This window comes from Hoplias malabaricus, chromosome X2, assembly GCF_029633855.1.
Source record: "Hoplias malabaricus isolate fHopMal1 chromosome X2, fHopMal1.hap1, whole genome shotgun sequence".
Classification (NCBI taxonomy): Eukaryota; Metazoa; Chordata; class Actinopteri; order Characiformes; family Erythrinidae; genus Hoplias; species Hoplias malabaricus.
The window spans coordinates 8,351,923-8,366,402 of NC_089819.1; the positions used below are offsets into that span (position 1 = coordinate 8,351,923).

General features: G+C 39.9%; 1 protein-coding gene across 1 annotated transcript in view; it reads left to right on the top strand.

The window, feature by feature from the left end:
- Positions 1-14,480, top strand: part of LOC136677341 (SH2B adapter protein 3-like) — a 50,476-nt gene that overhangs the window by 15,935 nt on the left and 20,061 nt on the right. Inside the window, exon 2 of the mRNA XM_066654868.1 lies at positions 5,087-5,935. Coding sequence (XP_066510965.1) covers positions 5,114-5,935 — 822 coding nt within the window. The 5' untranslated portion in view covers positions 5,087-5,113. The remainder of the gene's footprint in view (positions 1-5,086; positions 5,936-14,480) is intronic.

The window sequence follows — 14,480 nt, forward strand, 5'->3', positions numbered from 1 at the left end:
ACCCTACCTCTTATTTTTGAGTGTCATCTTGCCCTTTGGAATTGTTACAGGGTGTAGTAGTACAAAACTGGACAACCTCTCAAGAGCCTGATAGGCCGAAACACAAACAATACAGAAGTGTTTCATTAATAGGCTACTAGCAATGATTTGTAGTAATCTCTGCCAGTCTGCAGTGATATCAGATGAGCTCTGCTGTACCTTAATTACATTTAGGGCATCATATGTCTTCAGAAGCATTCCACAATCATATATTATCACCGTCTGCTAACTCTTCTGTGACATGAAACTGTATTTAGGCGTTTTTTTGTTCGAAACTTCCAGTTCCTCCATAAATGTTGCAGTAGTGTCAGATGTACTTTAAAATAAGATCATAAAAAATGTATCATAGTTTAAAGGAGAAAATACTTGTGTGACATTTGTGATTTTTATTGTTTCTTTGCACTGCTATCCTTCCAGTGAATTGTGGCATTCATAACACATTGTTTTAGGTGTGTCTCTGAACAATCTCACTTATAGCCACTAGCCTAGGTAGTTCACCCTACCCCTCTATCCCTACAACAACTGAGACACCCTACCCCTAGGCAAAACAGAATGGTAGGGCTAAGTGTTAGGAGCAAGGGGTGGAATGGGATTTGCCCTCAGCCTCCTGCCATTAGGCTAGTCTAAAGTGCGCATTGTTTGGGCTTTGGGAAACAACTATGAGGCTAATCAATAGCCTACTCATGACAATAAGCTACAAGATTATATATAATTATCTCAATTCATTATGTCAGCGAGAATAAGTAAGAGTGTACTTAAAAGTATAAATTACACCAGTGTATAGTTACTTTGCTAAAATTACAGAGCTTTTCATTAACAGCTGAGAGAAACTCCGGAAGTTCCTCTGGAGAAATGCCAGGAGCGAAGTTTACACAACATCAGCTCAAACACACACACACAGAGAGAGAGAGAGAGAGAGAGAGAGAGAGAGAGAGAGAGAGAGAGAGAGAGAGAGAGAGAGGGGAGGGGAGGGAGAGAGAACGGATGTTGGTAGAGGGAAGAGAGAGAGAGAGAGCATAGGGAGAAAAAAAGAAAGGGTTATTCAAAGGGATATTTAAAGACAGAGTCAGACATAGAAAAATAATTGTCCACACGAGATAGAGAGGGAGGGAGAGAGAGGCAACGAGTGGGGGGGGGGGGGGGTAGTTGGAGAGTGGAGAGAAGGAAAAAGAAAGAGAAAAGGGAAGTGATGTTTGTGTGTGTGTGAGAGAGAGAGAGTGTGTGTGTGTGTGTGTGTGTTTAGTGCTGAGTCATGTTCATGCTGCATGTTCTGATAGAAGAGTCCGTGCAGGGGGCCAGGGGCAGGGGTCTGTACCACCACACTACACACACAGCACATGCTGCACACGTCACACACATCGCTGCGGCTGCAGAGAGGGAGGGTGTGTGTGTGTGTGTGCACGTGTGTACGTTTGATTTTCATTGCAGACAGTATGAACCCAGTATATTTCATGTTTTGCCTGGTCAGCTTTTCTTAATAAAAATCCATTCTTGCAGTTTACAGGCCTTCAGCACATTCCAAAAAATATTGGCAAGGGGGTAATCTTAGGCAAGTAATGAGGTAAAAACGTTTATTTCAAACAGGTGATTTCAACAGGTGATTATACTCATGATTTGGTGCAAAAGCAGTATCCTCAAAAGGCTGAGAGTTTAAGCAGCAAACATGGGCAGACGATCTCCTGTATGTCCACAAAGGCATGAGATAATTATTGAAATATTTAAAAATAATGTTCCACAAAGAATGACTGGAAGGTGTTTGCATATTTCTTAATCTACAGTGTGTAATATCATTACAGAATTTAGTGAATCAGAAGGAATTTCAGAGCAACGGTGCTTAAGCTAAACACCCGTGATCTCCAAGCCCTCAGACACCACTGCATCAAGAGCTGTCATTCATCAACAGCTGAGATAACCAAATGAGGAAATGATTATTTTGACAAACCTTTACCAAGCACAACAATGAGGCTTTACATTAACAAATGCCACTTTAAAGTTTACTGTGCAAACAGAAACCTTATCACAGCATCACTTCTCGATGCTCTGAGGCATCTGGGATGGACCAAAAAGACCATTCAGGCTGTTATCAGCGGTAAGTCCAAAAGCCGGGCTCTTTTACCCATGATGTGATGGCAGCATTCATGTAGAAATATACACTGAGATTTTAGAGTTACATACGCTGCACTCAAGATGATATTTTTAAAGGGCATTTCCATTTTTTCAACAAGGCAATGCCAAATGACATGCTGCAAAGGCTAGGCATGGCTGCGGAAGAGGGGTGTCCGGTTACTTTACTGACCTGTCTGCAGTCCTGACCAGTCCCCAGTAGAGAATGTGAGGAGGATTTTGAAACATGAAAACGAAAAATGTGACGTCAATCCCATACTGTTGCACCTTAATGTGATGTTTGTGATTGTAATGAAAAAACATTTTGTAAAATTCAGATGATGTTTCCTCACCATGTGCTAGCTCTCCAGTCTGTTTATGGCTCAAATCTGATTTAATGTGTGTCATGAAGCCCCAGTGTCAGTAAACGTGTAAATAAACAATCCGTCTCTCTCCAGTATGCTATTTTCTCTCTCTCTCTCTCTCTCTCTCTCTCTCTCTCTTTCTTTGCTCATTGCACAGAAAAGGCATCTGTCGTTCTTTTAGAAAACTGAGAGAAAAGGTGGAAACGTCTCTGCATTACAGACAGTGCTACAAAATCAAACAATTCAAGTTACAAATTACTTTCTGTGGTGATTCAAGCAGTGAATAAAATCTTACAGACAAGTTAAACTTTAGCCACGTACAAACACAGTCAATGTCATTAGTGACTTTCTCCCAAAATGTAGTATAATGTTTACTGTGTGTGTGATTCTCTCTATGGATTGGCTGCTTTCTCCTCAAAACTCCTCACTTCCTCTTTCTATCTCCTTCTCTCATATCTATCTATCTATCTATCTATCTATCTATCAAAAAGGCATGTTGATGGAGAATAAGCAAAAAGAGAATTTTCATTTTCACTTATGTTTTAAGGAGCCACGTTAAACAGATCAGTTCCTTTTTTAAAAAAATGAGCAGTAGATAACCTCTATACTGTAATAAACACAAACAATTAACTCCAACTTCAACAAACTGGACTTTCCATGCAATTAAACGTACATTAAAGGTTTTAGGTCAGTGAGGGACATAATTGAACATCAGCATATGAATCTGTGTGTGGGTCTGTGGGTGTTTGTTTATGCAAGTTTGTGTCTGGCCTGCTTTGAGTTCTTTTTAAAGGCTGTATTTAAAGGAGCAGTCATTTTTACCAGGAAGTAGCAAATAACATGCATGAAGTTGATTATTTTTTTTTTAGATTCCTCATAGCGCAACTCAGCTGCGATGAAGAATCAAACTGCTTTGTAGTTCCTGAATGAACCAGATATGGCTCTGGAGAGAGGGTCCCCAATATGTGGGTTTTTTGGAAAGCACATCATAAATTTGTGTGTGAGTGTGTGCTGTTTGATTTTTTTTTTTATTATTTATTAATTTTTTTTTTAAACTGCTTTTTTTTTTTTTTGAAAAGTGCAGTTTTTCAAAGCAGTTTTATTTTCTTTTTCTTTAATGGTGTAAGGTTGTAAACAATAGCATTACTTTATAGTCTGTTGGACTGAAACACTGCAGGTTTGCTCCCAGAAACTTAAAGAGAGCACACTGACACACACACGCACGCACACACAGCCAAGGGCCGGATGTATTCAGAATCTAACAACAACCCTATGCTTTAAGAAGGAGAAAAAAAAAACAAGTAAATTCTGGTCCTGCCTCAAATTGAAATGTTTGTTTTAGTCAGTCTGTGATTTCTAATGTATTTTGGACGGATTTAGTCAGAGCCAAACTGGATAATTACTCCTCAAGCCATCCTCAAGTGTATTAAGACTGATTTCCCTGTATTAGTGCTGGTAGTTGAGAATGTGTATGATATTTTAAATATGAATGAGTATCTGTGTGTGTTATGAGTGTGTTACCTGCTGAATATCTTCACTGGTTTCATTATTGGTGTGTGAACTTCCTTAATCTTTACAAGTGACTTTTCATTCAGTCATCGCTTCAAAGCGTCTTTTCCGACAATACGTCTGTTCTGAGACTTCATGAAGTAACCCAAGGCAGATTACCCATTCACTTCCTCTGAGACTGTGTGAGTGTGTGTGTGTGTGTGTGTGTGAGTCATTCCTGTAGTGGTCTGGCTCTGTCTTGCATGATACTGTGAGCAGTCTTCTCTCCTGTGGTCAGTGAAACTTGATGATTCAATTCCTCTTCATTCATAGACAGGGGTGAGCTGAAAGCATTCCGAGCAACAAGCCTCTGTTTGTTGTGTGGTAGAAATGTGCAAAGGTCAAAAACTTTGGTGTTTTGTAGAAATGTGTGGAGGTTGAACAAGAACATCTTTGGGATGAGTGCTGTTTGGGAACCTCAAATAAGTCAACTCACACTGGGATTACACAACACATTTAAAATTGAAATCTAAAGTCTTTCTACACAAACACCCAACAAACTCTGTAACAACAAACTTCCAACAAACCCAAGGCCAACAATATGTACTACATATGTACAGTTAACATCTGACTCAACAAACACAGACCAGATTAATACGAACCCTACACCTGGAAATTTTCAACAAACACAAACCCTACAACCATGGATATCAAACTAAAGCAATCACAAAAAATCCTAAACCGGAAATCATTCAACAAATACACAAACACAAACTTTACAGTTGCAAATATCTTTCAAACACCAGTCCAAAAAAACATGTAACCAACAAAAATAAAATTACACAAAACACCCACTAAAACAACACATTCCAAATGAATACAAACCTAATATAGCTTTACAAATGCAAATGGCGTCTATAGATTCAGGGTGCTATACATTCTGATGGTCTAATAGTGAAATGACAGCCATTTCTTTTAATGATTTCTGAAGTAAAACGTTTACAGGAATGGCAGAGTTTCTCTAATTCTTTTATCTTAATTTCCCTTTCTTTTTTCATTTCTGTTGTTCTTTTTCTATGTCTGTTGAACAGTGTACCTCAGCTGTGCTGGTTACTGCAATGAATGGTAACACTATCCAGCAGGCCACGAGCAGCGTGCCCCCTGTACCACCTCCCTGTGGCTGGAGGGAGTTCTGCGAGTTGCACGCAGTTTCCACTGCAAGGGACCTGGCCCAGCATTACCGCCACTTTGCCAGGAATTGGCCGCCACAAGATGTCGTCCCTCCGGAGGCCTTTGGCCGCCACTTCAGCACTCTGTTCCAGCAGTACTTCCGCAGTGAGGTGGCCAAAGAAGCCCCGCCCCCTCCTCCGCCACCACTGCCCATGATGACCGGCCGTATGCGCATCACTTCCTTTTCCGGGGTACTGGACTATCGGGAACCAGGGGGTGTTCTGCAGTCCAAACCAGAAGTGGTGCAGGAGCAGCATTTACGCTGTTCACCCAATGACACTACAAACCGAGCATTTGACCGCACTCCTGATGAGGGAGAAGAGGTCCTCTCACCTCGCTCTTTCAGCCAGTTCCGCCAAAGCCTACGCCGTCTATTTAAGAAACGCCCCCCGCCTGAAGACCCCGGTGATGAATCTGAGCGGAGGGGTGTGGCTTCGGCTCCAGAAGAACGCTCCTCCCCCTCGCCTCCACAGACGCCGACAGGGCCCACAGGTGGCTCTCGGCTGCTAAACCGCTTCAGATTCAACCGTGTGAATCGTCAGAGCGCGAAAAGACACCAAGAAGTGGGCGGAGCCTGTAAGGAAGCGCAGCTGCGGTACTTGCTGGTGGACGACAACAGCTCAGACAGAGTGCCACGCTGGCTACGCTGCCGTCTGCTGGTCAGGAGGATCAGCGACAGGTTCCAGCTCGAGCTCTACGACCCACCTAAGGTAGGAGATGTTTTGTCCATACTCTTATTAAGATATTGTTTTTAAACAGTATTAAAGCAATTTTGTTTACTGTGTGAGCTTCTGCTTTTTTTATTGTGAGAGGTTGTTAATGGTGTTTTACTTCCGGTAAAACTTAACTTTACTCCTATAACTTAACTTTACTTCATAAAACTTTAAACCATTGAAACAGGCAAGATTAATAAGTATGAAGAGTAGTATTATCTGAGTGTGTTGAGAATGTGTAACAGATTCAGCACTTGTTGTTCTCCACACAGCATGTTGAGTTTTGGTTTATATTTTTATTTTCTTATTTATAGTAATAATAATAACAATTATTATTATTGTTGTTGTTGTTGTTGTTGTTGTTTTTGTTATTATGGAGCTTAACATCTCCCAGCGAAAACATGTTTTTGTCTTTGTCAGTAACTGGGCACAATGAATATAAATTTGGGAAAATTCTTCTAAATAACAGGATTTAAGATGGTGTCTTCTATTTTCAGCTAAGTAATGTACTTAGGTCCTTTTTTTTTTTGTTTTTTTTTTTTTTACAGTGCATCATAGAGCACCCTAAATCACATAATCAGTTTTATTTGAGATTACTGAACAGCTTGACATTGTTAGAGGTGAGCAGTTGATGCTAAATGTTATACATTCATATTTTTATTTTTGCCTCATAATTTCAGGTTAAGACTAAAGGTGGCTAGGCTGAATTTATTTTTGGAGTAAGTAAAAAAGCAGAAGTTTGACTTCTGGCCAAAATGTCCTTTTACTTTTGAGCTAGTGAGGGTTAATGCACATATTATGGTAAACAGCTTCTTAGCAGTGTGTATTTACCATATACACTAGCTGTAAGAGTACACCCACTCCCTCTATCTGACTATTTGTATCTACCTCTTCCTCTCTCTCTGTGTCTCTCTCTCTCTCTCTCTCTCTCTCTCTGTCCGAGAGTCACAGAGCAGCCAATTAGGTGCCATTAAAGCTGTGGGGCCAGCTTCTGACTGGCTGCTGGAGAGACTGGTGCTAAATGGCCGTATAAGGCAAAGCTTTCAGAGTGAAAACACACATCTCTAAACACTCCGAAAACTGCACAGAACACTCATTCACGCTGTAACGACTTGTTGGAGTTAATCACTCCACAGAGATCCAGAGAACACCATTCCAGTGCTCGTTAACGAGGTCAGGTCTTGATGTTGAATGATTAGTTCTGAATCACAAACACAAATCCAACACATCCATAATATTCTGGATGGAGCTCTATCCAGAGAGCCCAAAGCTATGATGCTTTATACCAATTTAGCTCATTCAAGTAGGTCATACAAGCGGCACTTGCTACTTGAAAGGCTGCCATTGTAAATAAAAATATGCCCTCACCTGGTTAAATTAAAGGGTAAAAAAATTCTTGGCATTGTAAACTTGGGGTCATGTTCATCTGCTCCAGAGGGTATTATTGATTGATTGATTGATTGATTGGTTGATTGGGTGATTCCTGTCTGTAAAATTTTATCTCTGTCCATGGTCCGTTGTGCTGTTTTTTTTTTCCATGGCATGGGTTTCACTGAGAATCTCCAGTGACATGGTACTGGCCTCAGATCCACTTTGGGTTTTCTGCAAAGAGCTCCAGAGAGAGACAGAACTGACCTCACATCAGCTTTGAGTCTTTCAATAAGAGCTCCAGTGAGACGGAGCTGACCTCAGATCAGCCCCAGAGTACTGAGGCTAAAAGAGGAAGCTACTGAGACCCTGATAATTCACTTTGCGTGAGAAATGTTCTTTCAGGGAAGTGCTTGCTCTGCCTCTGGAGGAATGCTGATAAACGAAGGCGATTATCTGCTGATTCCACAAAACCACTGTATTGTTATCACTTCACAGTTAAAACAGCTTTTGCTAATAAAGCAAAAAAAAAAATGCAAATTTAGTTTCCTCTTCTTTCCCTGAATGTGGCTGATGTGCATGTTATGTATCTGAAATTTGCTTCTTTAGTTGTACACTGGAGCTATCAGGCTAATGTAAGTAATGGAGGATTCTTCCCTTGTCCAGCTAGCATTGTGCTGACTGTATACATTTTTGTACACTTACCTTAAACGATATCCAATAGACTTGAGGTTTCTGACACTATGATACACTTTTGGGTGATAACAGAATAAAGTGTGCAAGCTGAGATGCTAAAGGCAAGCATGAGCTAAGACTTGTTAAGTGCCAATTATTCAAGCTATGGCAACTTCACTGGAGCTCCACGTTGGAGAAGAGTTACTGCTAGGTCTGTTATGACATGGTGGTGGCATGGACAATGGAACTTCCACTGAGAGTGTGTGTGTGTGTGTGTGTGTAACTAGTAAGAAGCCAGCAACGTGTGATCTAAGTAATCATGGTGGTTTGTAATAAGAAATGAGGTCTCGCAGTAAGATGAGGTCTCAATCAGTAAGATAATTTTTTAATCAGTACAGAATTTAACTGGAAGCCAGTACAATGCTGATAGAACTGGGCTGGTATGATCAGATTTTCAGTTTAATAAGGACCTTGGCTGCAGTGTTCTGAGCTTGAACTCGTCATTTACCACATCCATGGCATTAAACACACACGCATGCACACACTAGTGTTTAGAAGCAGCAAACACACACCCGGAGCAGCCACCTCAGCGTCTGTGGAACATTTTGAGGGTTGGGGTTGGGTGCTTTTCTCAAGAGCACTTTAGCCTTGAAGCAAATGACAGAACTGAATCAATTAAGAAACCAAGACGTTTAGCTGATGAACCTCGAAGAACAGGGAAATCAACAAGATGTAACATTACGTCTAATTTATTTCTGGTGAATTTTGGACCCAAAAGAGTGCAGCAGGTTCTGTCTGGCATCTACATAGTAAGAGCTGGAACAGGAAAATGCAAACAAATAGCACAGGAATAAGAAGCTGAGTAGCTTCGATAAACAGTAGGTGCTGGAATCTTCAGTGGGCATCGCACTGATTTGTTATTGGGTCTGCAGCATGCTGATTGGCTGGTCAGCTCAGCCATAGAAACAGCAACAAAGTTTGTATTTGTGTTTTGATATTTGAGCTCGTAACTTCAGTGCTGTACACAAATGTATGAAGTGTGTGTGTGTGTGTGTATCTCAGACATGTGAAACCTCACTGGTGAATATATTCCTGCAAAAATTTTAATCACACATACACAAAATACTACTACAGCTAAAATTTTTTACACATGTGGAAACTATATCTACATGTGCAAAACTTTCACACATGCACAAAATGTTTCTATAGCATCACACTTTCAGATATATGTATGAATTTTTTTCCCACATGCTCACAAAAGGTGTATACAGCTACATATTGTGAAAGTATTTGTGAATATATGCTCAAAATATCTATGACCTTAGTTCAATTCTGTAGAAGAGCTACCGTTGCAGTTTGTACTTAATGATTTAACATTAGCTAAGTTATTAAGACTGTTTTTCTTTGTTAATATTATTCATATTATTGTGAATATGATATTTATTCAGGTACAGTCTGGATACTGTTTGTTTGTATTATCAATAGTTGCCAATAAGGATACACCATTCACCTCAATACAGGTAGAGAAAAGACTAAATGAATGTGAAGAACAACAGTGCCAGGGTCGTCCAGGACGTGCACCTTGTAAACCAGAGCCTGTGGTGTTACCCTTAGCCCCTGAAAAGTGTAAATGACTTTCTATAGTGTGAATATATGAGAATGAGAACCATGTGTGGTGGACTTTGGTGCTGAAACAAGCAAAGACCAAGAACCGAGAAACCCTTGAATCTGCCACCATTACAGAGCTGGGGTGCTTTAGCAGTTGCCATGTTTACCAACAGCGAATTGAGAGTATAACAACGGCTAGTAATGCACAAGACTGTGAAAGTAGCAGACGTAGGGATTTAGACAAATGATAAAAGATACAAACCAAGCACAAGACCTGCCAGCCATTGCAATGAGAAACTAAATGTAGTTGGATTCACTCATTTTAAGGGGTGTCTCTTTGGACATATAGGGTATGTATTGGTGTGAGTGAGAAAGTGTTTTTTATGTGTTTACTGCTTGAAAAAATATTTTACTTCAAAAAGGGTGAAATCCAGAAAGTGCTGTGTTTCTGTGAAAGACTGTTTTTTATTTGATGACTGCAGCTGTTTGGATGGAAAATACTTCTAATTCTACAAAACCGCATCCTTACATCTGCTGTGTGTTAAACACACACACACACACACACACACACACACACAGAGAGAGAGAGAGAGAGAGAGAGATAGAGAGAGGGAGAGAGCTACATGCACTTCTTATAGCCCACAACTAAAAGCTTTAATATGTGTCCTGTAATAAAATGATGGAAGTTATGATGAAATATTGTTATTGTAGTGATTACTTTCATTTCCAGAAAAGTTGGGACATTTTATAAAAAGAAAAAGAAAACAAGTAACTCTGATTTGTAAGTTGGCTTGTAAACATGAACAGATTAAATTATAACAACTATATGTATTTTAATGAGTAAAACAAACTTTAAAAGTTTGTGACAACACATGTAAGTGTGAAATGTTTATAGAACCTTCAAGTCATGTCATTTGGAAACATTACACTGTGAGCAGGTGAATTTGAAAGGAGCATCTACCAAAGGCTCAGTCTTTGCAAGCAGTGTTTGAGTCCTAGTGTCTGCTTGCTTTCAGGAGAATTCCGAAGTTCAGAAGTTCTATACTGTTATCAGCAAAGGTGAAAAAGCCAGTATCTGTCATGGTGAAAGCATCTGTGCCCATGGCATTGGTGGCTTGGATATGTTTAAAGGTTCCACTGATGTGGAGGCTAACATTGGGATTGTAGAGGGACAGTGCTGCCAGCAAGGCAGCGTCTTTTACTGAGCAGTACATGGTTATTTCAAGAAGGCAATGCAAGATATCTGCAGATGGCAAAACAGGTTGGATTTGTAGACACCATGTGCATGTGCTTGACTGACCTGCCTGCAGTCCAGATCTGTCTCCTGTCATGCATCATGATGATGAGAATGTACTGTGTAACACATGAAGTCTTGTCTCAAGCCGGAGTGGGCAAAATGTCCACTTGCAAAAATGCAACCATCTGTATCTTCAGTTCCCAAACATAATTATGTGTAATTAAAAGGAGAAGTGATGTAACCAAATAGAACCCATATCTGAGTAACATATATTTCTACCTGTGTTGCAGACATCAATTCCTGTATTTGTTTATATGTATAGAAAACAATCCAGAAACCATTCTTGGTACTTCTGTTTTTAAAGTAAGTTTCAGAGAATTAATTCACAGATAGTTTTATTACATATTTACCAGACACCATACACTGCACATAACAAATACAAAAACATATGGATTTAATGTCATTTGGGCTTTCATGCACAGAGATGGAGATGTGTTTCTACTCAGTATTCATTATTTATATGACTGTGTTAGGTGTGAAATACCTCATGGAACTCTCCTATTTATTCATGCAACTGAAAAACGTTTTTGTAAAATTCAGCCCAATGGAAAAGAAGGTCCAGTGTTCCCCCTCTGCCATGGCTCTGTGAATGGGGACGAAAGGAAATGGTCTGGACTGAGAAACAGCACTAATCCAGCAAGTCAGTGACAGGGAGCAAGAATGGGGTAAGGGGTAGCACCTGCTGTGAGTGGAACTACAAGCATTGTCCAGGAAAATGGCCCTGAAACAGCCAAAAAGGAAAAGATCTGACAAACGAGTTAAACAAAAGTTATTAGGTCATGCAAGGGAGAAGACACTTGTAAGCACTGGTGAGGCATGGAGAGAGGACTGTGGAGAGAATGTTATTTACCTGGTACACTGTTGAAGTTACTATAAGTTACTGTTAAGTGATATTGGTACATGAGCCTAAACTACAACTCAGCTTAGACTTTGGCTTAAATACCTAGCTTATGGTCAATTTCGGCAGTACTGCAACAACATACTCCATTACGTCTTCTTGTTGAGGCTAACTTGCCCTCAGCGTGGGGGGTTGCTGTCCAGAATCGTTTACAACACCTTTAATGTGATTCGTTTAAAAAAATGTGGATATTGATACTTATGAAAAAGTGGGTTTGGTTTAAATGAGCCCTGTGGGTAATTTGAGATTTGGATTCTTTGAGCTTTGTGCCACCAAGTCCATCAGTAACTTTTAAAAGCAACTGTTATTTTTGTGTACGAATTTCTTTGAATTTCTTCAGTTCTCCAACTAAGGAAAACCACACTTTCTGCTCTGAATCAGTGTGAGAAAAGGAGATGAAGATATTGCGGCTAATTGAAGAGCAGCAGCAAAATGAGAAGTGAGGATTCCTTTCTGGGTAAATTCAGCAGAAAGATGAGAGCGATAGCATCGGCACTGATTGATATCTAGGCCATCAGAGTCAGAATGAAATCAACTACGGCCCCATTTCCACAAAAGCAGAACACTCTTCGATTTAAAACCATTTCTCTCCATCTCTTTCTCTCTCTCTCTCTCTCACACACACACACACACACAGATAGAGAGTGCTTCAGGTGGTTTTTATTCTCTGCTTTTTCAAAAAAATATCTTTCAAAACCTCAAATTAGCCCAAATCTGAAAATATGTTAAACCTTAATTAAAAGCATTATACAAAACTGAGAGCACTCTTTCATTCATTTACTCTACAAAAGCATCAGCGTTTAAGTGTAACACCTATACATTCAGGATTCAGTGGATCCACTTAAATAAATCTGGGTCTTCTTGAACCTACATGTCTCTAAATTTCAGACTTAGAAGTTGCACTTTGAAACGAATGACAGTGTTTATACATCGCCATCAGTGAAAGATCGCTCTGGAGAAAACACAAAAACATTTAATGCTGTGGATAGTTTTTTTTGACTGAATGGTGGTGTGTTTTGAGGGGGGGGGCGTCGGGTGTGGGGAGGAAGAGCAAGAGAGAGGGAGAAATTGTAGATTTGTGTTGGGGGTTTGAAGTGGCTAATCAAAGCACCGCTGTCAGGTGTTTCCACACACACACACACACACACATACAGATTATTGTTTACACGTTTCACTGTGGGGCCTTTAATGTGTGTTTTAATGTGGAAAATATGGACCTACTCTGTTATTTGTGTGTCTCTGTTTGTGTGTGTGTCTGCATGTGTGTGTGTGTGTGTGCCCCACTGATATTTTCCAGCTATTTTCAAGTTAAATATGTAATTGCTGACAGAATAAACTTTGTACCTGAACTATAAATAAATACAGTTTATGTCCAAAGGTTTGTAGACAAATGATATTCGAGTTCGTCTTCTTAAGCTGCACCCAGTGTAGACACACAATGTAAAATTTCTTTAAGAAACACGAAATTAAATTTGGCACTATAGAGCAGCTGCATACTATCCTAACATCAGCACGCTTAATGTCAAGATTCAGCCAGAAGTGTGTAAACCCTGTGTTGATATGTGTTGGCTTTACATCCATTTCTACTGAAATGAAATGTATTAATCATGCATTAGTTCCTCTTTTCTAACAGGAACAGTCTGTCCCCTTTTGTAAAGACTTTACATTAGATGTCAGAATGTTGCTGTGATGATTTGATAGCCTCCAGCCACAGGAGATCAGCTGCTAATGTTAATGATTGAGATCACAAACACCTTTTTATCTCGTCCTAAATGTTTGGGTCGAACCTTAGCACTCCAGAGAATGCAGTTCACTGCTTCACAGAACAATACTGAAGGGACTTTTACCACTGTAGCCCATGTTTAGTATTGGCATGACTATCTTTGCCTCATGTGCTGCTGCTTCAGAGCAAGGGATTGGATTTCATGTTTTGCCTACAGAGGTTGTAAGCATGTGTCCCCAGTAGGTGCAACTTAAAGTAGCTCAAGTCTAATTGAAAAATAAGGGCTACATTTTAACTTAGGGGCATGTATCCTCAAATGTGAAAATAGGATGAACATTATAGAGGAATATAACATTTACTTCTAAGGAGTTAGAAGGCAGTAAATTGAGAAAAAAAGGAACAAAATGTAAATTAACAATATATCACAGAATATTGCATTGTCCGATACTGATATTAATTTTTAAACTGATGATATCAGTATGAATCCCATATAATGCATCCCCTATAGTTTTGGTTATTATTTGGAGTTTTTTTTTGTGTGTGTGTGTGTTAGTACCCATTGGCATGGTGTTAAATGAGTGCGTGTGTGTGTTTGCATGTAGTTGTGTGTGTGTGTGTAGGAGGGAGATGGAGCATCACTGTGAGCTCCTGACCTCAAGTGAGCTACCCACGGAAAGCCCCATTTCTCTCTCTCTCTCGCTCTCTCTCTCTCTCTCTTTTATTTATATATATATATAAATCATTCTCTAATTTTTTCTCCACCTTTCCCAATATTTCTCTTTTTCTCTCCCTCGCCCTCATCTCGCTCTCATATTCTCTTCACTCATTTTTTTTTCTCTCACTCGTTCACTCTCTCTGTCTCTTTCTCTTGCTCTCTCCCTCTCTCTTCTCTCTCTCTTTCTCTCTCTTTTTAGGTGTTGTGGTTCTCCTCTGTAGCCGTAAACAGGATGCTCACTCGACCCTGTGTGAACAT